At 37.6% G+C, this 23744-nt stretch overlaps 3 protein-coding genes across 3 annotated transcripts; 1 reads left to right on the top strand and 2 right to left on the bottom strand.

Annotated features, from left to right (window-relative positions):
• The first annotated feature begins 242 nt into the window (after positions 1 to 242).
• On the top strand, positions 243 to 4681 carry LOC137712610 (heterogeneous nuclear ribonucleoprotein Q-like). Its single transcript, XM_068451716.1, has 9 exons — positions 243 to 367; positions 1435 to 1903; positions 1978 to 2094; positions 2308 to 2448; positions 2542 to 2715; positions 3212 to 3419; positions 3508 to 3689; positions 4014 to 4099; positions 4300 to 4681. Exons 2-9 carry the CDS (start codon positions 1469 to 1471, stop codon positions 4433 to 4435), a joined length of 1479 nt encoding a protein of 492 aa, XP_068307817.1. The 5' UTR covers positions 243 to 367; positions 1435 to 1468; the 3' UTR covers positions 4436 to 4681.
• A 272-nt stretch (positions 4682 to 4953) lies between these two features.
• On the bottom strand, positions 4954 to 7871 carry LOC137712611 (F-box/kelch-repeat protein At1g57790-like). The gene is made up of 2 exons (XM_068451717.1): positions 7780 to 7871; positions 4954 to 6221 (listed from the first exon to the last, which is right to left on the bottom strand). The coding sequence occupies exons 1-2, from the start codon at positions 7806 to 7808 to the stop codon at positions 5120 to 5122; spliced, it is 1131 nt and encodes a 376-aa protein (XP_068307818.1). The 5' UTR covers positions 7809 to 7871; the 3' UTR covers positions 4954 to 5119.
• Positions 7872 to 10066: 2195 nt separating this feature from the next.
• LOC137711871 (uncharacterized protein At3g28850-like) lies at positions 10067 to 11547 on the bottom strand. Its single transcript, XM_068451027.1, has one exon. The coding sequence runs from the start codon at positions 11463 to 11465 to the stop codon at positions 10275 to 10277; it is 1191 nt and encodes a 396-aa protein (XP_068307128.1). The 5' UTR covers positions 11466 to 11547; the 3' UTR covers positions 10067 to 10274.
• Between the last annotated feature and the right edge of the window lie 12197 nt (positions 11548 to 23744).

Here is a 23744-nt window from a genome sequence, read left to right as displayed (position 1 = left end):
ATTTAAATTTCATTCCTTAAAAAACATATAATCATTCCAATCAGAAATCGTATGGTCATCTAAATGTAATGATTTGTTTTTACAAGGGAGAAGTGAGAAGGCTCCGGTGTGAAATAATGGGCTGGAAGCCCATAAGTTGGCCATGTCACAAAATTTACGGGCCGAAACCCAAAAGTGCGGCCCAATATCAAAAGATCACATAGTCCAATAACTTTTGAATATCTACGTCGGAAGTTCGCAAGACGACACTCAAATCTCAAAAGCTATTCCCTTATCGTTTTCGTTCGTTGGGTTCGAGCTAAAGTAAAAAAAGCTCAGAGCACCGAATTAGGGTTTCCGAGATTGAACAAATTGGTCCCACAGTCAGGTACTTGCTCTCTTTCCAATTTTACATTGTTTTTCATTGGATTTTTTCTCCAATTTTTATATATTTTTGGGGATTATTTTCGTTGAAATATTCAATTTTCTGTTCTAGTTTCATAATATGGATCTCTGAAATGCAAATTAATGGTTTTTGTTCACTTGGGTAGTGTTATTTTGTGTAGAAATGTAAAGGGGGAATCCGAAAGTAAAAAAATTTCCGAGAAAGGGTTGGAATCGAAACGAATCAAATGTTTGGTTGGTTGGCTAGGTTTGGGGAAATTGGGGTCACTTTTGGGGTGGTTGTTATTGTTTAAAAGTTATAGAATTTGAGGCATTTAGTTGGATTTTAATTGGTTGGGATTGAGCAAGGGGCTTTGTAGCTCAGTCGGTTAATAGGCTTTCGCCCTTGAGCCTGAGGTCCCGAGTTGAATTCCCCAGTCGCCTAAGATCGCTTGTATAGAATCAAAAAAGGGATGGGATTTGGTTTCATCCTTTTCTCAAGCTTCAGTTCAGTGTAATCTTGCTTTATTAATATCTAAATGCGGGTTTTAATCAAAGCGAATGCTAGAAAATTTTCAATTCTTTGTAACATGTCAGCCCGATACTGTTTCAGCTCTGATGTTCAATATGTTGTCATATCTATGATTTCTGCTATATGTTGTTTGATTTCTTATTCATATTTTTTCCTTTTTATTTTTTGTCTCTTTGGGCATGAAACTCTCCAGATAGATTTTTAAACAATTACACCATCCATTTACTGTCGAATGTCGATATCTAAATATTCGAGAAATTCACTGCTTCATTGTTTATTTCGCCTGCTGAGCATCATCATCCCCTTGATAAATCATGCAGAATTCTTCTGTTGCCTGTCTCTATTACTATTGTTACTATATAATGACCCCTTAATTGAAAATCATTGACTTTGCAAGTCCTTGAACCCATACCTCATGGCACAGATTCTTTCGAAATTCTTTCTCTGCAACTTCGTTTGGCCTCTCATGTTGTTTCCACCTTTCCATATCTGTATTCTTTCTTCTGTGAATGCTTCTGGCTACTGTGCTTTCTTCACAGTTGCCTTGCAAGCTTGGTATTCTAGATATATAAGATGCCGAAAACAAGGACAAATATTTCTGGGGATGCATCTGAAAGGCATGTAGAATCTGATGAGCGGGTGGACCTGGATGGAGACAATGATCCTGAGGAAACAATAGAAGAGGAGGTTGAGTATGAAGAAGTGGAGGAGGAGGAGGAAGTTGAGGTGGAAGAAGAGGAGGAAGAGGAAGAAGAAGATCCAGAAGAGGAGGGTGAGGAAGAGGAAGAAAATAAGCAACCTGCTACAAAATCTGATGGACAGAAAAGCTCAGATGGTGATGAAGAGATGACAGTTGCTGGTGCAGAGGATGAGGAGGAGAAAAAGAAGCATGCTGAGCTTCTTGCACGTCCTCCACATGGGTCAGAGGTGTATCTTGGTGGCATTCCTCATGATGCATCCGAAGAGGATTTGAGGGGATTTTGTGAATCTATTGGGGAAGTGACTGAGGTAAGACATGTTGATTGTAAAGCTCTGCAGCATCTTTTACATTTAGGCTCATAGAAATCTATATATGTTCACAGGTTAGAATAATGAAGGGAAAAGATTCAGGTGAGGCCAAAGGTTATGCTTTTGTAACCTTCAGAAACAAGGAATTGGCTTCTAAGGCCATTGAGGAACTGAATAATTCGGAGTTAAAGGTAATCTGAACTCACTTTTGGTCACTTATTTTCCCCAAGCATTGCTTTTGTAAATTATCAACTCAGGTTTGTGGCGCTACTAATTTCTGCATCCACTTTCTTTCGCACATTTCCTTTTGAGATAAGTACTTGGTTTCCTTATCTATAATGGAAAGTGGAACTAAGGTTTATGTTTCTTGCAACACTAACTTTTCTGCTGGCTTCCTTTTCTAGGGAAAAAGGATTAAATGTTCAACATCTCAAGCAAAGCATAGGTTGTTCATTGGAAATGTTCCAAGAAGTTGGGGAGAGGAAGATATGAAGAAGGCTGTAACAGATATTGGACCAGGAGTCATTTCTGTGGAATTGTTGAAGGTTTCCTATCATTTCCAGATCCTAACTGTCTTCTTGATGATTTTCCTTGTTTCTTGATCTAATTCAGTTTTCCGTTGAATCTTCTTTATACAGGACCCACAGAATTCCAGCCGAAATCGTGGATTCGCGTTTATTGAGTATTATAATCATGCCTGTGCAGAATACTCAAGACAAAAGATGTCCACCCCAAAGTTTAAGCTTGACACAAATGCTCCAACTGTGAGCTGGGCTGATCCTAAAAATGCAGAATCCTCTGCTGCTTCTCAGGTTAGCTGTCGCTGCCTTTTTTCACACACAAGTCTGCTATTGTATAGTTCTGTTTTTGGCTCTCTTATATTTCTTCCCACAACATTTTATCACGGTTCCTAATTATCTTTCCTGGTTGTGGGAGGTTGCTTCTTGGATGTATCTATGCTCGCTCAGTCTTTATACATGGATGCCTAGGGTTGACCCCTTTAAATTTTATTTGAAAAAGAATAAATTATATTTAGTTAGATGTATATGGGGATTAATTGGCTTCAGATTACTCTTACATGTTCTCCTTTACAGTTTGAAATTGAAAACAATTTTGAATTGTTAATGCTCGCCTTTCGGTTTCCTTTTGCCTTTTTTAATCTGAATACTCCGTTCCATGATCTCCACCGCACTAGACCTCTTACTTCTATGTGCAACATTACACGTGTAGAGTTCTTTTCCCTTTGTATTATTACATGCACTTGTGGATGTTGCTCAAGTCATGACATCTTTGTTTTGATTGATACAGGTTAAGGCTGTGTATGTAAAAAATTTACCAAAAGACATTACTCAGGATCAGCTGAAGGATCTGTTTGAACATCATGGAAAGATAACAAAAGTGGTTCTCCCGCCTGCCAAAGCGGGACAGGAAAAGAGCAGATTTGGTTTTGTGCACTTTGCAGAAAGGGCATGTGCCATGAAGGCATTGAAGAACACTGAAAAATATGAAATTGATGGTAACTTTCTTATGCTCTTTTACTATTCTCAATAGTTAGACCAAAATTTTCGGGAGAGAATCTTAATTCATAATCTTTTGTTTCATAGGTCAAGTTTTGGAGTGTTCTCTTGCAAAGCCACAATCAGATCAGAAGTCTTCTGGATCATCAAATCATCAGAAGTCGGCTTTACTTCCAACCTACCCACCACGTCTGGGGTATGGCATGGTAGGGGGTAGTCCATACGGTGGTGGCTTAGGTGCTGGATACAGCGGTCCGGGATTTGGACAAGTAAGATTTAAATTATAGTGTTCTCATGGCCTAAAATAAACAAATAGGGCTGTCTGTGTTAACTTGATGACATATTGAACATACAGGGATATTGCATTTGTCTTGTAATAAAGTTAGTCACAAGTTTAAAGTATCTTTGTTTATGTAACAATTTTGACAACAGAAACTACACGTCTCTCTCCCATGAGACAAACTTCAAAAAGTTAAAAATTGCTCATTTAACTACGATACTTCCTATTTCTACGATACTTCCCATGTCAATACTTGGTCTATAGCAAACTTTCTCTGGATATGTTTGCTGATATAGGTCTCAATTTCTTGCAGCCACTGATATATGGTAGGGGACCAACTCCTGCTGGCATGGCAATGATGCCTATGCTTTTGCCTGATGGAAGGATTGGATATGTCCTGTAAGTATCGTTTCTTTTGGTACTTGTTCGCCGCATGTACTGTCTCATAGTTGATTTGCGGGCTTGTACAAATCAGTCTTGTATTGTTTGCCTGTTGATCTTGCATTTCAATCCAGTGTCTCTTGCATATGAAATGTAATCTGTTTGTTTCAAGTTCATATTTTGCATCCGAAGTTGAACTTCTGCATTTCTTTTTCTAGGCAACAGCCCGGAGTACAACCACAGACGCCTCCACCGCAGTCCCGAGGTGGAAGAAGCGGTGGCGGTGGCAGCTCAAGTGGTGGAAGGCGAAGCGGTGAGAACAGCCGTGGCCGCCATCGCTACAACCCGTATTAAATTAGTGAGATCTGCCTCTTGTTTCCAGAATGGGAAAAGAAGACAGCATATCGGATTGACAATCAGAACTTTCGGCGTGTGAAGGAATGTACACATTTGGGTTGTGCAATTCGTTATAAGTTGTAAAACAAAATCAAATGTAGTTGATTCATGTTAAAGAAAGACTTGCTTAGAACCGATGTCCGTGTAGTATGCTTAAACTATGTTTAGTTAACTATGAAATTTGTGCTGTTGAATTTCGTTGCACTTTCGCGTAAAAGAACTGCGGTTTCAAAGACAACCTCTGTTTGATTGCTTTTCGCTTTAAGATTCTAGCTCTTCATCTTGTCGAATTTCCGGTTGGATTAGATGCTTACCTTAAGAAAACCACATCGAACAAAACTTCAGGGTAGTAAAAGAGCGCCACACCTGCTGAACTCAGCCTTGTGCAACTCAGTTTCCCTACTCGACTTTGGTGTCTTCAAACATAAGAGGTAAGCTAAAGTTTAAGAACCTAGAAAATGAAGCATTTGTACATATTGTCTGAAAATGTTTATGTAACTTGCACAGAAAGAAAGAAACAGTTCAGATTTGAATGAGTTCTTAAAGGAGTATAATTGACCCCTTGAGCAACTTGTTACACATAAACTATCTATAGCACAACATCCAATTGATCGCACAGACGCGAATTACTCGCTACAACTTTCACCAATTTAAGGTTGAGAAGTCTTGAGGCGCTTCAATCCAAATCTTCTTAAAAGGATCTTGCTCTCCCCAGTCATGACACTCCTTGCGAGGATGGTATCTACAAGAGTCGAGAGAGTAGGATATGCAACATCTTCCGTAGAAACGAACTTTTGAGAAGTAGACACTGTTCCTCATTATTCCAGGGAGGTCAATTCTTGAATGAGATGACAAGAAACTCGCAAACAGTGTCAGACCGTCGAGGGTCATCATTTCTTCCCAAACCATGTTTGTCTGATCCAGCTTAAATATAATCGGGTTTTCACTTGAACATGTATATATAACTAATATGTTTCCCTCATGCTCAGCCATAAACTTACCTTTCCACCAATTTTTGGCAAAAAAGTTCTCCGGGCACTTGGGTGGAGGAACGGCAAGAACACTCCAAGTGCGTTCTTCAGGGTTGAATACTCCTAGCCAACCGGTGAGGCTCAGACAATAAAAGAGTCCGTTGCAGAAAACAAGCTTGTTCCAAATGCTACTCACAAAGGGCAACCGGTTTTGGAAATTAACAGTAGTCCACTCTCTTTCCCCAGGACGACAAGTGCTAATAGCAACAACTGTAGGGCTGATGTGTTTCACCGTAAAGAGTATGCAACTGGCAGAAGTTGGGGCACAAGAGAATGCAACTATCTGATAAGTCAACTCGAATCTTGGTACCTTTATTATCTTGCGAGTGAAGGGATTAAAGAAGAACACGCGGTGAGATCTGGGTCTGTATAACAGTAGCCAACCGTCTTTAGTGTAGCAAATCCTAGACCCAGTCAGCTCAGGTAACTCCAAGGAGTAGATTTTGCGCTGCGATGGATCATAGAATTCATATAGGTCACCAAATCTGGGAAAGTACATAAGCAGTGGTGATTGGTTGACCACCCGCACAGATATGGCAGCTGAGTGCCATCTCTTGCATACAACAGATACACGAATGTTATCCCGCAGAGTTAAAGTAGACACAATGAGTTCCAAAAGTTCAGCAGGAAGGTCAGACCAAGTTTGCAGGTCCAGTTTCTCCTTTTTTGTCTTGCTTGCTTTTCTATTACTATTTGTAATTGTTTCAGCTAACCTATACATCATAAATTCATATAAGTTATACGAAACACAGATATGAGCTAAAGACGCTATAAGGAAATGCTAAAGGAAAAATAATTACTTCCATAAAAGTAAGACACAGCTAGCAATAAATCAACATTCTATTATTAATCCAAATTCTTTGGCATATAACCGCCAAACCAAATGCGAAACAGAACCCTTCCCCCTAACTCGTCAAAACAGCCACACACCACATTCACACCCACCCCAAAACAAAAGAGTATAAGTAATTTCGGATTTACTAAAAATCGGACCGTTTCAATAACATATGATTATGGTTAAAACTACTACCAAGAAACACAAAAGAAATCAATAGTTGTACAGGCCCCCACAACCAACAAGAGAAAAATGTGATTGTAACTAATCAACTATCATATTCATTTCCACCGCTATCGTTTCTTGTCAAAACTATCATATTCATTTCCAGGTAACATACGAATCCAACAAATAAAACAAATCCCCACAAACGACAAGAGAAAAACCTGGTTGTAACCAATCAACTACCATATTCATTTACTGGTAACATACGAATCCGACAAATAAACACAATCCCCACATCATACAAGACAAAAACCTGGTCGTAACTAATCAACGATCACATTGTTTTCGGATAACGTATGGATCGTGTGAATTCAACAATTAAACACACAATCACCACACCCAACAAAGAGAAACAACCTGGTTGTAACTAACCATCACTTTTTTTTCCAGGTATGTACGGATCGTGCAAATCCAACAATTAAACACGCAATAACCACAACTGAACAAGAGATAAACCTGGTTGTAACTAATCAACTATCATATTCTTTACCCTATTCTTTTTGGGTAACGTACAAGATCGTACTGGTACTTTTGCTTAAGCAAGATAGGCAAACAAGCAATTAATGAACCTAAGACATAATGAGCTCATATAGAAAGGAAACTACGATCACACAAGAACCATTAAAAACCCTTACCTTGGATGCCCAAAGTTATCAAAAATTTAAAATGAGCACAACATGAAACCGAAAACCATGAGATTGCTCCGAATTCATCCAATTTAAAATTTTTCCACAACTAAAGCCTACCCTTTATTTCTTGATAGTACTACATTCCTAAAAGACGCTATGATCTAGCAATGGCTAGGGTTATAACTTTTAACCCATTTAACAACCCGGTCGAAATTTTCAATTTTGACGCTTGAATCCAATTTTAAACAAATTCAAACCAATTCCTATCCAAAGAGCTTATTGACTTTCTACTATAAAACCCAAATTTCTCCAAAACCCTAAATTCACAAACTTTAGCCACACACAAAAACCCTTCCCCCAAAACCCCATCAAAATTCTCACAATTGACTTCAATTCTCAACAATTAAACCTAATCCTTGACTTAAAAATAATTGCTTTTCAATCATAACCCCTAAATTGATCCAAATTCCTAAAGTCCTCACACCCATTTCCCAAATCCAGAGTGAAAAAACAATGAAATGAAACATGCAAATTACGAAATGCTTTCAGTGAGTAAAAGAGAATTGAGAAAACAAATCTTACGATTTCAGCTTCCTCTTTCTTCCGGCCATGGCGAACCCAATTGCACTGCTGTTTAGAGAGAGAGAGGGAGAGAGAGAGGAGAGAGAGTTTGAGGGAGGAGAGACGGAGGTGTTATATTATCACTCCCGTCACTACTTGCATAGAAAACAACACGTGTGAGCTGGCCGGTCAAACCAAATCAAGTGCATGCGTCTCCACAATTTTACAGAGAATACAGCGAATAAGCAGGTGAAAAGATGAAATTTTAAAAAATATATATTATGTGGCAGTTTTCTAATGGTTGTAGCTCGTGAGGTAACTTGGAGGGGTTTGTAGGTGAATGAAACTGCAGTGTAATCACTGGAACCGGATGCCGTGTTACTGTTTGCGTGCGTGTGCGGTTCATTTTTGTCTGGGTGCTGTTGACTGTCAGAATTAGTTTACTGCACAACAAACTGACTACAACCGTTTTTCATGCAGAAATATAACCGATGGGAAGTGAAAATTTGGGAGCAGGATTCTTTTCCTAAATTTTTAACTTTTATTTGAACGGTCATGATTAAATTATGTCGATATCTTATGTTAACTTTTGTTTATTGAGAGAAAGACAAAGAGAAAAGTGAAAGAGAAGGGGAATGAAAGCGAGAAGATTTGAAAAGGAGAAAATCGTACTTCAAAAATTTTAATTAAGTTACATAATTAATCACTTCTAGTTTACGTCATTGGACTGATAGTGACGTGTGATTAATAACGTTGAATGCCGCTTGTTTTATTTTTCTCACTCCACATTATAAAATCATAATTCATGAAAGTCAAAAATCATTTTTTTTATCACGTAGTACCGCTGCCTAATGGATCTACCACTTAGCTTCTTCGGTTCATGGATCTGAATTTTTTTTTTTTGTTTTTTTTTGAGTCAAATGATAGATTTTGTTAGATTAACCACTGACGAAATTTGAACCCATGTCGTCATGCAAGGGCTCAACACATTTCCACCACTGTTGTGGTAAAGAGTCACTTGCAGTTCATGGATCTGAATTTAATCATAAGGTCCACAATTTAATTATTTTTCACGTTTCTTAGGTTCATATGTAATAGTGTGACACACTGTTTTGTCAAGTTTTGTTGGAAATTCTTTAGTCTGGTTTGAGGATTTGCTCTCTTTATGCAGCCATGGCATCACTGCACCAGGAGTTGACATTTTAGCAGCATCGTCACCGAGTAAAAATCAAGCGGTCAATGCACCTTTCGTACAATGTGCACTCGGGTACTTCAATGGCGTGTTCTCATGTCGCGGGGGTTGCAGCAGTTCTAAAAGCTCAACAGGTGCTTCAATGGCATTTTCTCATGTCGCGGGGGTTGCAGCAGTTCTCAAAGCTCAACAGGAGCTTCAATGGCGTGTGCATTCGAGTCCTGCAGAAATAATGTCGGCCTTAATGACAAACAGTTTAAGTTCGTTCCCTTGATAAAGTTATTGGCCAATTCCCTAACAAATCAAACTTTTGCGGTCTACTTGTCTAGCGGTTGTCTAACAAGTTATCAATTTTCGATTCTTATGCAGCAAACACCAAGGACAACAACGGAAATACCATTCGCGTTCGGTCTGGTAAAACTGAATCAGCACCCTATGACATGGGATTGAGCACTTGAAATCCTGATCACGCATTCAATCGCGGCTTAATGTACGATTTTGACCTGGACGACCTAACTGCATGCATTTTTTGTGCTCCCATTACCATTCTAGGCCCCAACTCGAAGCACTTACTGGGAAGCCTATACCTTGCAGTCATGTACCTGTTCCTCCATACTTTCTTAACTACCTGTTCATCGGCATTGGAGCTATGAGCGGACATTTGTCATTTTATCTAACGGTGACCTTCAAAGGCAGACGAAAGGACCTACAGATATTCAAAGTTTCCGTGGATTCTCCTCCGAATGTTGATGTAGTAGAGGAGCCTGAGGTGTCGGATTTTTCTAGTGGTGTGAAAAAAGGCAAGTTACAGGGTTAATTTCTATCCAAGTAGATTTCGGTTCTCGTCTATGGCAGCATAACTTGAAGGATGGATTCAATCATGTCAAGAGTCCAATTCTCCTAAACCTTGTTATGGAATAAGGATTAACGAATTCATATATTTTTTAGGAGAATTGGACTCCATGACGACTGAATTCATCACTCCAAGACCGCAGGATTTCAACCCGAAAAATCCAACACTGCAGGATTTCAACTTACAAAACTGGAAGCTATACATAAATTCATGCAATTTATCATAAATTAACAAAAGAAGAAGTAAACTTACAAAGCAGGATATCAACTTCTAAAACAAGCGTGTGAAAAATCACATCAGTCTTTTAAGTTAAAAAAAAAATCTGTAAGTACAAACCCAGCAGCAAAAGGGGCCTAAAACACACTTTAGAATCCCACTACTCAAAACAAAAATCTTCGTTCTGCCGGCAGAATACCAAAGATTTCATAAGCCCGAAAACCCAAAAACCAAAATCTGTCGGTGGAATTATAGTTAGCTGCAACAAAGTGGACAGTGAATCAAACCGTTCTCATTGCACTCACCGCATTTCACCATCTTCTTTTGCACCTTATCCAAAACTTTGCAGCTTCCATTGCAAACCATGCACATCACAAATCTCATTCCGGCACAGCCTTGGCATCCGATGACCGCCCTCGGAATCCCATCAAACAGAATCCCAAGCTTACCTTCCTCCTCCAACTTCACCACCTCGTCGGCGCCGCCAATCAGCCTCCCCTTTACAAATACAAGTGGAACTTTAACCTCCTTGGTCCCCATTAGCCTCCTTATCTCCTCCTTAAAACCAGAATCCATCGATATATCACGCTCGAGAAAATGAACTAGGTGTGACTCCACGATGGACCTCAAATTGTTGCAATCCTCAAAAGTCTTCCTAATTCCTCTCAGTGTAGTGGTGTACACAACAACTGCATTCTCGCCGCCCGGTGGGCATTTTTTCTCAAATAATTGCAGCATAGACTCCGAATCCTTGGAAGAATTTCTCAATTTATGGGGCCTTGGTGACGGTGGAACCATCCTCTTGATGTGCTCTTCCTTCTCAGACATTTCCTTCTCGTAAGATGCAACGAGTTCCGGATCAAACAGGGGACTTAAACTCCTCCGTCGCGACAAATCGCTGCCAAAGCTCTGCCTTTTCACCGCAACGGGCGACCCTTTTACTCCAGGGCTCCAATTCAACATCTTCTTACACGAATTTTCGCCGCCATTGTTCGGTTTCAGAACCTGTTTCGGGCTATAACCCAACACATTAACATTCACCACTCTCTCTTTATTATTCTCCTTCCCTCCAAATCGCTTCGATTTCATCGGCGACCCGATCTGACTCAACAACTTGAACGGAGTCCTCGAACCGAAATCTGCAAACCCCCGAAGTAGCGCACCCGATTTCGGGCTCTTCTTCGTCGGATTCGAGATGGGTATTCCTTCTTCGAGCCCCTCCATGAGTTCCCAGGCGTTGATAACCTCCGGATCTTCCCGGGGCGGCGAAGATTTCATCGCGGCCCTCTTGCTCCCCGCAACGCCGTCTTTGATGGGTTGTTGGCCGTTTTCGAGGTTCAGAACGCCGTAAGTGCTGGAAGTGAGAGAGACGACGTGGTTGATGACGTATTCACCGCCGCCATTGTTATCTTCTTTCTTGAACAGTTTCGATGAAGCGCAGCCCATTGACGAGTGGGGCTCTCTCTCTCTCCCTCTCTCTCTGCGATTTCTCTGTCTCTCTGTTTTCTGATTTGAAGCAAAAGATGTTTGTGGGGTATTGGATTGAGGATTGGGCAAGGCGAAGTGGGAGTTTTTCTTTTGATGTTGTTTTTGAATCTCAACGGTTACCTTGTCGGCCAACGGACCACAACGGTCCGAAAATTCGAATGATATCGAGGAATTTTGTAGGTAAGTCCTTGTCATCTTTTGTTCTCGCTAATTTTTATCTTATATTTCGTGTAATTATGTATTTGACCCACAAAGTTTTTGTTTGCTGCACCTTTTTCTTCTAAACTTTTAATTTCATGCCAATGTCTCACCGCATGTTAGCTTTATCAAATATTTCGTCAAATTGAAAGTTATTTTTCTTTATTTTGTACACGTAAAATCCTTAAATTTGTTGCAGGCATGTTAAGTTTCGATTCGTCTTAAGAAGTTCAAGTATGTACTAACATTATGTTCACATATACACCCTAAAAGTTAACCATATGCATTACATGTGATGGAATTAACGAAACTATTGTCACAAAAAATCAACAGTTGTGATGAAATATTGGAACTAACAAAAAGTTTATCCTCAAAACCAAATTGAAAGTTTAGAGAGTAAATAGAAAAAGTTCAAATTTAGTGGGGTGTGCTTCGCTTAATTTTGCCCTTGAAAGTTTATCTTCATACACCTAAGTCCTTCTTTAGCTCTGTTGTCTCCTCCCTCTCTTACCCACTTTTATAATTAGTTTCACAACATTTTCATAGTTTTTTACTTTGAAATATAATATTTTCTTTAGAAATATACTAATTTAACGAAAAAGTGATTTTTTAAAAGTAAACAAGAGAGTGATTTGAACTTGAATACAAAAAAGACAGACATATATTACCCTAGCAAAATAGCATAACTTGCGAATCAACATGTTGTGTTCGATTTCCCTTCCCGCATATCGTTTGTATTAAAAACAGCCACTAACACGAGTGATGAGCCAAAACTGTTCCCTAGAGGGTTGTTACATTGATTTCCTACCAAAAGAAAAAAAAAAAGAGTTAGTGAGATTGTCTAGGAATTGAAAGATTTGGATAAAATGCTACTGAGGTGAATTCATAGTTAGGAGCTGGAGTGGAGTGTAAAGTAAATTTTACAAAAATATCTTGGTGAACAGACCCCATCTTTGCTTATGCATATAATTTTTAGTTATAACGGGAACACAAGTGGTACACTGCGTGTTTTAATAGGAGTGATGGGAAATTTTACTTTTTAAGTTATTAACTTTTTAGCACACATATCCCACCATTTGTATAATAACACGTTGTGTACCACCCCTTGTACCGGTTACACTGAAAAATCTCTCGTCAACAAGGACGGCTTGCTTTGCTTTCTTATTATTTAAGGTTTTTTAGGGTATCTATGAGGGAGACAGCCTACGTTGCAGCTGCGGCATCTATCTCCTTGTATCCCTCAGAGGGGGTGTTGAGGGAGAGCGAAATGTGCTGTCACACATGGCCTTAAATTTAAAAGGACCTTTAAATTTTTGCCATCTAGCATCATGTAATAATGTTTTATATTTAAAAAATTGTTTTTATTAGCATTTTAAATTGCATTGTGCACTCCTTATAAAAGTTTTTTTTTTCTTTCTAAATATAAAAACTTGGAGTACAATGAGATATTTTGAGTGTCAATAATAACACCGTGAAAAGCGGCAGTTTCTTAATTTTATTATATAACAACGTTATACATTCAAGTGAAACTTCAAAGTTAGAGGTTTGATGTTTTCTTTTTTCATATTTGGCTGTTTAAGATAAAACTGTTTTTGATTATTTAGTGAATGTTATGTTTGTAGCTCTTTTTACTTATCATTAAGGACATTTGTAAATATGCAATCAATGAGTGCTAAAGTTTGTTTTGATTTTTTTTTTGTTTTTTTTGAACAAACAATATTATCTACGCTAAGAGAGTGATGAAGTGGGCTAAGCTTGATAATGAGCTAACAATAATATGGTTCAAATTCGCCTTTGGAGAGAATTTAACATAAGACCTCTCATTTACAAGTGAAGAAGAATACCACTAGACCGTAGTACTAAGTGACTTTGTTTTAATTCAACTGAATGTTTTCTAGTATCAATATATTGTTATACTTTTTTGAAACTTAAAACTATCTTAAGAATGACTCCTTTTACAAATTTCACACAGAACCCCCAAAATCTCAGAGACGGCCCTGGTATTCCTTTTAGGGGCGTTTGTTTGCCCTCACTAACTCGGACTGGACTAGACTGGATTAGCTATTAGTCCAATACTGTGTTTGTTCCATGCTGGGACTAACATTAATGAGACTAAAGGGGACTAGCATGGACAAAACCCTTCACTAAGAGGTCTTAGTGAGACTCCCCAATAACCATGGGACTAGCTAAGACTATCCTCTATTTCTCGCCCTTGTCATGCTCAACGACCACTCCTGACAGACTCCTCGTCATCGCTGGTCACCTAGATCAATCATTAACATCTCGACTCTCTTTCAGATCCATTTCACAACCAACTTTCATATAAAATATACCAAATTGAAGCTGGGAGTGACAAGATTACGATTTTACTTGAATCGAGGCCAAAATGTGGTCAAATGTGGCCGGAAAATGGCCTGGAAGTCTCAGCCTGTTTGGGCTTCTTCAAATCCATGACAAATTTGAGCATACAAAGCTAAGATCTCGGTCCAGGGATGGTGATGAATGTTTTGGCGGTGCTAACTTCATCCAATTTAATGAGGGTTGGCCAAAAAACATGAGGGTTGGCGGTGCTAACTTCATCCAATTTGAGCATGGACAAAACCCTTCACTAAGAGGTCTTAGTGAGACTCCCCAATAACCATGGGACTAGCTAAGACTATCCTCTATTTCTCGCCCTTGTCATGCTCAACGACCACTCCTGACAGACTCCTCGTCATCGCTGGTCACCTAGATCAATCATTAACATCTCGACTCTCTTTCAGATCCATTTCACAACCAACTTTCATGTAAAATATACCAAATTGAAGCTGGGAGTGACAAGATTACGATTTTACTTGAATCGAGGCCAAAATGTGGTCAAATGTGGCCGGAAAATGGCCTGGAAGTCTCAGCCTGTTTGAGCTTCTTCAAATCCATGACAAATTTGAGCATACAAAGCTAAGATCTCGGTCCAGGGATGGTGATGAATTTTTTGGCGGTGCTAACTTCATCCAATTTAATGAGGGTTGGCCAAAAAACACATCGGGAAACCTGCAACTCGTCCGGAAAATTGGAGCCGTGAGGTTCCGTTCGAACAACGCATAGCTAGAGAGGGAGGGAGGACAGAGAAATAGAGATTGGAATCAATAAGGAGTTTGACCAGGAATGAGAAAGAGACATGAATTGAGAGGTCTGAGAGGAAAAAACGAGGGAGAGGGTGGGACGATGAGAGAAGAGGAAAAGAGTGGGACGGAAATGGTAGGAAAAGATGGAGAAAAAGATAAGATCATAATAAAATATTAATAATTTATATATTAAATAAAATAATATTAGAATTTGTTATTATCCAGCTTCTTAGTCCAATACTGCACCAAACGCTTCACTAAGTTAGTCCAGTTTAGTCTAGTCTAAGCTAGTCCAGCTTAGTCCTTGAAGCTAATCCAGTCCGAGATAGTCCGGCGCAACAAACGCCCCCTTACAGTTTTTTCTTTGTTGGAATTGTCAGTTTTTCTCATTGGTTACTCCTTTGTACGGACTTTCTTTGTAACCTTTGGCGCTTGTCCCGGTATTGCACATCCAGCTCACTAAAATAAAAATAAATAAATAAATAAATAAAAAGGGAGAATCTGTGTGGAGTTCGTTTAAATTTTCAACCAGTTTTATCCATTAATTAAATATCATAAATCACCAGAATTCATAGAGTTTGAGCATCATGCAATGCAGTTTCAGGTGTTGCCTAACACATGGATGGATTGTCTGCTCTCTTAACACCAGGTCAAAATTCTCGAACACAAACTATTAAACAAATTCGGAATATTATGTACTGCAATGTAACGCTTAGAAATTCTCTATCTGGAATTCTATACTATCTATACTAACAAAATAGCTAAGAAAAAAAAAAGTAAGGTCCAGCTCCAGTTAATGCAGGACTTATATTCTTGTGCTTAAGTTTAAAAAGTTATGGTGGTGAGGTTGAGTTTTTTTTTTTTTTTTTTGGATTTCTTCCCCAATGCAAAGACTTACAATCTTAAACAATTATAGTATTTTAATTTTTAAGCCTTGAGTCTAAAGTTTTTTTGTGCATATTGAAGATGTCCTAAAAATTAAAAATTAAAACTTTAATAATTGTTGTACCATATAAATGGGTCTCACTATTTAGCCCATCAACAATGTAAAATAGCATAAAACCATTGTCTTAAAAGGATAACACGTTCCGGTCCTAATGTCATCTGGACATCAGAATTGACACTTGCTAGCCGACACCTGAGGGTGACGAAAGCCATCCTAACATGCATATGCAAACAACATGTAAAACATGCATGGGCGAAGCTACGTAGGGGCAAGGAGGGGCGGCCACCCCTACCCTCACCGGAAATCAAGCCCAGCATCGTGGTTCCGCCCCTATGGTTTTCTGGTGTTCTAGGTTTCCGTGAATGCAGACTCTTTTTTTTTTTTTTTTTTTTTTTTTCAAAATCCCCAGGCCTTGCATTTTGCAACTTCTGAAAAGTAACGAAGAAGAAGAGAGAGGAAGAAGAGAGACTTTCTCTCTCACCCATCTCACCTCACCTCACCCCACGTGCCATTTCAAAATCGGAAGTTTTAATGAAACATTCCTGGTACTATTCACTTTTAACGTTAATGACACTTTTACTCTAAAAAGTCACTCCTAGTACTGTCACATCCCGGCCCAGGGCGGATCACTTCCCGGGCCCGCTCCACCACCGTAGCACGATATTGTCTGCTTTGGGCTTACCATTCCCTCACGGTTTTATTTTTGGGAACTCACGAGCAACTTCCCAGTGGGTCACCCATCATGGGATTGCTCTAGCCCCCCTTCTTGCTTAACTTCGGAGTTCCTACAGAACCCGAAGCCAGTGAGCTCCCAAAAGGCCTCGTGCTAGGTAGGGATGAGAATATACATATAAGGATCACTTCCCTGGGCGATGTGGGATGTCATAATCCACCCCCCTTAGGGGCCCGACGTCCTCGTCGGCACACACGCGACCAAGGTTAGGCTTTGATACCAAATTGTCACATCCCGACCTGGGGCGGATCACTTCCCGGGCCTGCTCCATCACCGTAGCACGATATTGTCCGCTTTGGGCTTACCATTCCCTCACGATTTTGTTTTTGGGAACTCACGAGCAACTTCCCAGTGGTACACCCATCATGGGATTACTCTAGCCCCCTTCTCGCTTAACTTCGGAGTTCCTACGAAACCCGAAGCCGGTGAGCTCCCAAAAGGCCTCGTCCTAGGTAGGGAGGGGAATATACATATAAGGATCACTCCCCTGGGCGATGTGGGATGTCACAAGTACTATTCACTTACAACACCTTTTTGTCATTTTGATTAAAACTCAAAGTTTTCAAGTCATTTTCATTAGTTTTTCTTTCAAAATTACCTACTTTGATTTGTTTTTTAAACTATTGTAACCAATCAGTATGGTCCACATAGCTAGCTATTTAATGTGCTGGTTTATATTTGAGATTTGTTTTGTTTTTTAATTATTGTTTGATTAATTTGTCCACTTTTTCAATATTTTTGTAGCCACTTCATTGACACTATTATTTATCTTCAAATTCACTACAAATTCATACGAACTTAAGAATATTTTGTAAAGTATTATGAACTTGTAATCATTTTGAATTTTTATCTCCAATCATCAAATAGAACAAAGTAATAAAGAAAATTTGTCAATATTTTTATATATTATATGTTTTATAGTCAATGTTTTTAGATATTATATGCTATCTAATAAATAGACATTTATTTATACGATACATAATAAATTTATTCAAATCCACCTAGTCCGCCTAAGTCCTCGCCTAAGCGTTAGGCCATGTCCAAATCCTCCTTCGAATATTTCAGTTAATGCAAATTCTCCTACAAATATTCTGGGTAGTTCACATAATTTCCTTGCAAACCCTAGACTTAGACCTTGAATGGATGTCCACATATTTTCGGGACTTTAAACCTTTTAAATTTCGCCCCTCGCTCCCCCTGACAATTCCTTGCTTCGCCACTGAAAACATGCATGCAAATTTATGCCGAAAAGATCAAACCTAAATAAAATACGTAACTTTAAACATTAAAAATATGAGAATGTAGGGACATGTTTAGACATACCACTAATCAAGAATACGGCGGAACGAATATTATTTAAAAGTGCAATTACAAAGGAAGAGATCCTATATAAGAGAGAAGACTCGAAGCTACCGATACAGGAATGCCTCAATGCCGGAATCATACAACTCGTTTCTAAATCCTTAAGGAGGCGCAAAAACAAAGGGTGAGCGGAGGCCCTTACCCCCAATTTAGGGAGATCCTCTCATTGTAGCCTAAACCCTAACTATTACCCTGTCAAATGCTCCAGCCTCCATGTACCGTATGTAATGAACCCGATTATGTAGTGGAAATGATAACTAAACTAATATGGACGTAGCCCAACTTCGAGTGAACCACGATGTATATTGTGTTTTTGTACGCTTGTGTAATTTTACGATAAGTTCTAAGGGAGTTCACATTTGTGCATCAACCATAGTCAAGGTGGTGAATTTGAAACATGCATGATTGAATTTGAGCAATCGAGGTCACAATCAATCGTTTTCCCTTTTGGTTTGTCCATTATTTTGTTTAAGGCAGAATGATGCTATAGGATATATTTTCTTGTGTTGATTAAGTACACTTTTGACTTTAATTGTTTAAAGAGGGCAAAGGAGAAACGAAATGTCACACGAGTCTTAGCTTAAGTTTCTCACTGCATGCTGGTCCCAGGCTCCAGCTGCTAGCTTCTTATTCATTTCCTTAATTCTTTCTCCCCTCCTTTTTGAAAAGGTATGAAATATACGTCTTCAAATTCCAAATTGATAATCTAGAAACCTTTTTATGGTAAGGCAACTAAAATAAAGCTTGATGCGATTGTATAACCATTGCCCTTAAAAGTGCTGTCCAGTGCTTTACTTTTGGTTTTCTATGTATTAAGTTACTTTCTCTATGGTTGACAAAATGAATCCAGTCAATGCTTAAAAAAACTCATAACAAAACAAAATGTTGGACAATATCCACTCTCTTATGTATTACGGTATAAATTTATAGGGCTAACTACATTTTACACTCAGATTATAAAAGTAATTTTTGGAACACGTTATGAGGTTTCAATTTTCTCAAATAACACACTATGAGGTTTTGGAATTGTATCAATTTACAACTTTTTGTCTCTTTAAATGTCTACTAACCCATTAGATTAAAGAGTTTCTTTGTCAATACGGTCAAGGTTTAAAAAGACGTTAGGGGCTAGTTGAGTGACGGGCTAGACAGGTCATAGGCAAGGGCCTAGGCGAACTATGTTGATTTAAGTAAATTTATTATGTATTATATAAATAAGTGTGCCTGCTTATACTTAGAAAATACATAATTTCAATGAGATATATAAACTGCAAAACATAATGACGTATAAATTATAAAGTATTGGAATATAATGAAAAAATAGGAAACAAGCATGTAGTGTGTGTTTATTTAGCTAAGTATTTAACAAGTTTCTAACCTTTGCCGTTTTCCCTGGTAATGCACTTCCAGTTCACCAAACAAAAAGGGAATTTGTGTAGAAGTGAAAATTTTCAACCAAGTTTATCCATTAATTAAACTTCATTAATCACCAGAATTCAGAGATGTTGAGCACAATGCAAATGCAGTTTCAGGTGTTGCCTAACAAATGGATGGATTCCCTGCACTCTTAAATCTTAATACCATGTAAAAATTATCGAACTCAAACTATTAAACAAGTCAGGTCGGAATATTAAGGTGTTTGGATTTCTTCACCAATGCAAAGACTTAAAATTTTAGACAATTATAATGTTTTAATTTTTAAGACTTGATCCAAATTTTTTTGGTGCGTATTGGAGATGTCCCAAAAATCAAAATAAAAAAACTTTAATAATTGTTGTGCCATATAATAGGCTCTCACTATTTATTTAGCCCATCAACTAGGTAAAATAGCATGAAACCATTGTCCTAGAAAAGGATTCCCTTACCCTCAATTTTGGGAGATTCTCTCATTGTAGCCTAAATTCTAGCTATTTTACCCTCTCAAAGGCTCAAGCCTCCATGTACCATTTCTGCAATGAACCCAATTATGTAGTGGAAACGGAAACTGGACCAATGTGGACGTAGGCTACCTTCAAGCGACCCACAATGTATATTTGTGTTTGTACGTTTGTGTGATTTTATTATCAGATCTAAGTTTGTTCATATTTGTGCATCAACCATAATCAAGGTGGGAATTTGAAACATGCATGATTGAATTTGAGCAATCGAGGTCACGATCGTTTTTCCCACTGCATGCAGGTCCCAGGCTCCAGCTAGCTTGCATGTTCCTTTCCTTAATTCTTTAGGAAAACTAATAAAAATTATTTGAAAACTTTGAGTTTTAACGATAAGGACAAAATAAAAGGTAAAATAAATAGTACCAAAATTGATTTTTTTAATGTAAAAATATAACTTTTTGTTAAAATAAATAGTACCGAGAACTTTTCATTAAAGTTCTCTAATTCTTTCTCCCGTCCTTTTCGAAAGGTATGAGATTCATATCTTCAAATTTCAACGTGATCATCTAGAAACCTTTTTAGGGCCACTACCCTTAAAAGTGCAGTTTAGTGCTTTACTTTTGAGTTTTGACTATGCCTAGGATTTTTATTTTTTATTTTTTTTAAATGAGACATTAGATCATCATCGAAAGATATGTTAAATTATAAGAGTTAAATTATAATTGATGATTGATGTGGTAATTTGAAATCTTGTGTTAAATTTTGTACTTTTTCAATCCAATTATCAAATGTTGTTTTGTTATTATTTAAAAAGAGCTTTAAATGCTTGTAGTTATTAAAAAAAATGTTAAAACAAAATTTTAGTGGAATAAGGGACCCACTATTAAAATTAATTTGACATTAATGTTAAATTTGACTCCAAATCACAAAGTTTTCAAATCCAGATAACAAATAACACTTCAGTTGAAGAGATTTTTGATGTCAAATATGCACATTGACATTCCACCTAGGATTTTGACATCTCCTTTAAAGATGCTCTTAGAGGGAATAGGATTCGGCGAGAATCCTTTTCCTAGGGATCCTGTAATCGTGTTTGTTCATCGTACATCGTGCGATCAATTTTCGTTAGATACTATTTATATTTGAATTTTAAATGATTTTTGACCATACGATGTACAATGAACGAACACGATTGCAGGATTCCTAGGATCTTTGAGAAAATGATCTGGTGATGATCCCTTTCCCTCTTAGAGCATCTCTAGAAGAGACGTCAAATTCAAAACATTAAATTTTAATTTGATGGCTGACTTGACATTTTGATATATTTGTTAATATTTTCCTTCCACCTGATATTCCAAAATTTATTACTTCATTTTTTTTAAAACAAAAATAATAAAAATTGCAGTTTCGTTGGTTTAAAAATAAGAAAACAATACTTAAAATGCTACCATTGAAGACAAGGCGAGTGGAATGTCCTTCGAAATATCAAAAATCATATTTGAAGGCAGTGTTAATTTTGACATCTCTTTGTCCATGTCAATTTTGCTTTCGTTTCCATGTCAACTTCGATAATATGTCAAATTGCCAAAATCAACCATCAAATTGAAATTTGATGTTTGAAAATTGACATCTACTTTAAAAATGCTTTATTTTCTTATTAAAAGGGAAAAAAAAAAAAAACCAAACAAATCTTAGGCATTGTCAAATCATAGGGTCAAAATATTGTGGTTTTTCAATGCGTTAAGTTACTTTCCCTAGGGTTGACAAAATGAATGCGACCCAACAATGTCGATTCTTAAAGAAAAACAAAACAAACAAAAAGATGTTGGACACTTTCTTATGTATTAGGGTAAAAAAAAAATTTGGGCTAGCAACATTTTAATTTTAAGGTCTTGAAATTGTATCAATATACAATTTTTTCTCTTTTTAAATAGAGTTTTTTTTTTATCATTACGGTACAAATATTTACAATCATCAATTTAGTAAATTATCATACAATCACTTAGATCATATACACGACATAATTTTAATGTTTTATAGTGCCACATGAGACAATTAAAACTTGTGGTCCATGTATTCCTACTTCTAACGCGTGAAGACTATTATATGGTAAGCAGAGAAAAGAAAGGTATTACTAGTCGACCAGTGTTAGAAAGCTTTGTCTTTGAGAAGTGTACAAGAGATGAAGGTTCATCGTGGCTCACGCAAATAACTTATTAGGTCCTTTTTGGCGGCTTCTTTGCTTAATTACTTTGGAATTTGGATGGGGAGCTATATATATATATATATATATATATATATATATATATATATATAATATGTAATAATTAATCCACCATTCGTCTTCATTTGTAAAGAACACCACGTGACTTTTGCAATTTTAGTAGTAACTCCTGCTTTTATTTAACGATAGATGAATACATGTCTAAATAATTAAAATTATAAAAACAAAGTGAACACATATTCATTTATAATTGAGTAAAAATTGATAACAGTTCTGCAAGAATGCAGAAGAACCCAGAAGAACAAAGAAAAGCTAAGAAACAATTGAGAGAAAACAAGAGAGAGAAATGAAATCTTTTGTATTGATGATTCTGAATGAATACAATTGCATAGCTAAGATTGTTATATATACTCTCTCAAGACTTAGCAGCTAAGCTACTAATCTAACTATATAACTGACTTCTAACAAATCAGTCTAACAACCTTGCTGACATGGCACTCCAGTCACTATCTACTTATGCTGACATGGCATTTCATTCAACATCCCCCCTCAATCTAAGCTGGGATTTCCAAGCTTTAGATTGTAACAATGCTTGAGAAACGAAGGACTATGCAGCCCTTTGGTCTAGATTAGCAGTCATATGATGAGTAGCCCATGTGTCAATGATCCAATTATCTTCATTTGAAAACCCATGTCGATTGTTATGTGGTGCATTCTGTCCAATATTGGCTTGTGCAGTCATTGCAATCAGTGAAGAGGGTGGTGGATTACCTTGATAGGCAAAATTGTTTTGATGATAACACTCCAGTGCAATGTGTCATCTCTTTCCACAAATCTAACAAACAATGAAACCTGAATTACCAGTATTAGCCCTATGATAGCAATTAGCTGCAGCGTGTCCCCTCCTAGAACATATTTGACACTCAGGTGAGATACCAGATTGAGCATCATTAGACTGTTCTCCTTCATATCCTCTTTGGTACCTCTAAGAGTTTGAACTTTCACCAACCTCAAAACCATTATAAGCACTTGCGAACCCATTAAAACCATATCTTGTCCTTGAACATACATTGCTAACATGGATGCACTTAATGATTTCACTCTTGACTCAATACTTGCTTCTGCACCAAGGAGTTGAGCCGCTTAGATCTTTATATGAAATAGGAGAGTCCCGAGCCAATATCACAGTCTTTATCATTTCAAACTCAGGTGGTAATCTAGACAACATAGTTATAAGAAAGTCATTGTCTGTAATCCTTTCTCTAGTAGACACAAGTTGATCCTTGGTAGCTATAACTCGTAAAAGAAATCGATCCACTGATTTCCTACCTTTTTGAATAGTATGAAATTCACTATTCAATTGATTGATTCGAACAACGGAGATCAATGCAAACCTTTCTTGTAAACATGTCCAGGCTTCATGAGATGTCATGCACCCAATGACATGCTCCATTGCCTCATCGGATCAAGTGGCAATAAGGAGACTTAGCAATGTCATATATGTCCTTACCCATTCTTTATAAGCTGTAGTAATTTCCTTTGTTACACCAGTTTCTGTATGAATCACAAACTTGGGTGGACAAAGAGCTTCTCCAAGAAAGAAACCAAACAAATCATATCCCTTTAAAAATGACTGGAATTGATAACTCTACTTAACAAAATTATCATCCTGAAGTTTTACAGTCAACATTCCCAACAACCCTTCAATCTTGACACATGAATCGGCCATTGTATCAACTCTAGCAAGAAATGAAAAACTACTCGCTACAAACAAATTGAATCTTTACAAGAAC

The sequence above is a fragment of the Pyrus communis genome, chromosome 13, assembly GCF_963583255.1.
Source record: "Pyrus communis chromosome 13, drPyrComm1.1, whole genome shotgun sequence".
Classification (NCBI taxonomy): Eukaryota; Viridiplantae; Streptophyta; class Magnoliopsida; order Rosales; family Rosaceae; genus Pyrus; species Pyrus communis.
The sequence above is the reverse complement of the archived record's forward strand: the minus strand, read 5'-3'. Positions and strand labels throughout refer to the sequence as shown.

Coding starts and splice junctions, on each gene's coding strand:
- LOC137712611 (XM_068451717.1), bottom strand. CDS start 7,808: ATGGCCGGAAGAAAGAGGAAGCTGAAATC. Junction 6,222..7,779: donor AGAAAGAGGAAGCTGAAATC/GTAAGATTTGTT, acceptor TATGATGTATAG/GTTAGCTGAAACAATTACAA.
- LOC137712610 (XM_068451716.1), top strand. CDS start 1,469: ATGCCGAAAACAAGGACAAATATTTCTGGGGATGCATCTGAAAGGCAT. Junction 2,095..2,307: donor TGAATAATTCGGAGTTAAAG/GTAATCTGAACT, acceptor TTCCTTTTCTAG/GGAAAAAGGATTAAATGTTC. Junction 2,449..2,541: donor TTTCTGTGGAATTGTTGAAG/GTTTCCTATCAT, acceptor TTCTTTATACAG/GACCCACAGAATTCCAGCCG.
- LOC137711871 (XM_068451027.1), bottom strand. CDS start 11,465: ATGGGCTGCGCTTCATCGAAACTGTTCAAGAAAGAAGATAACAATGGC.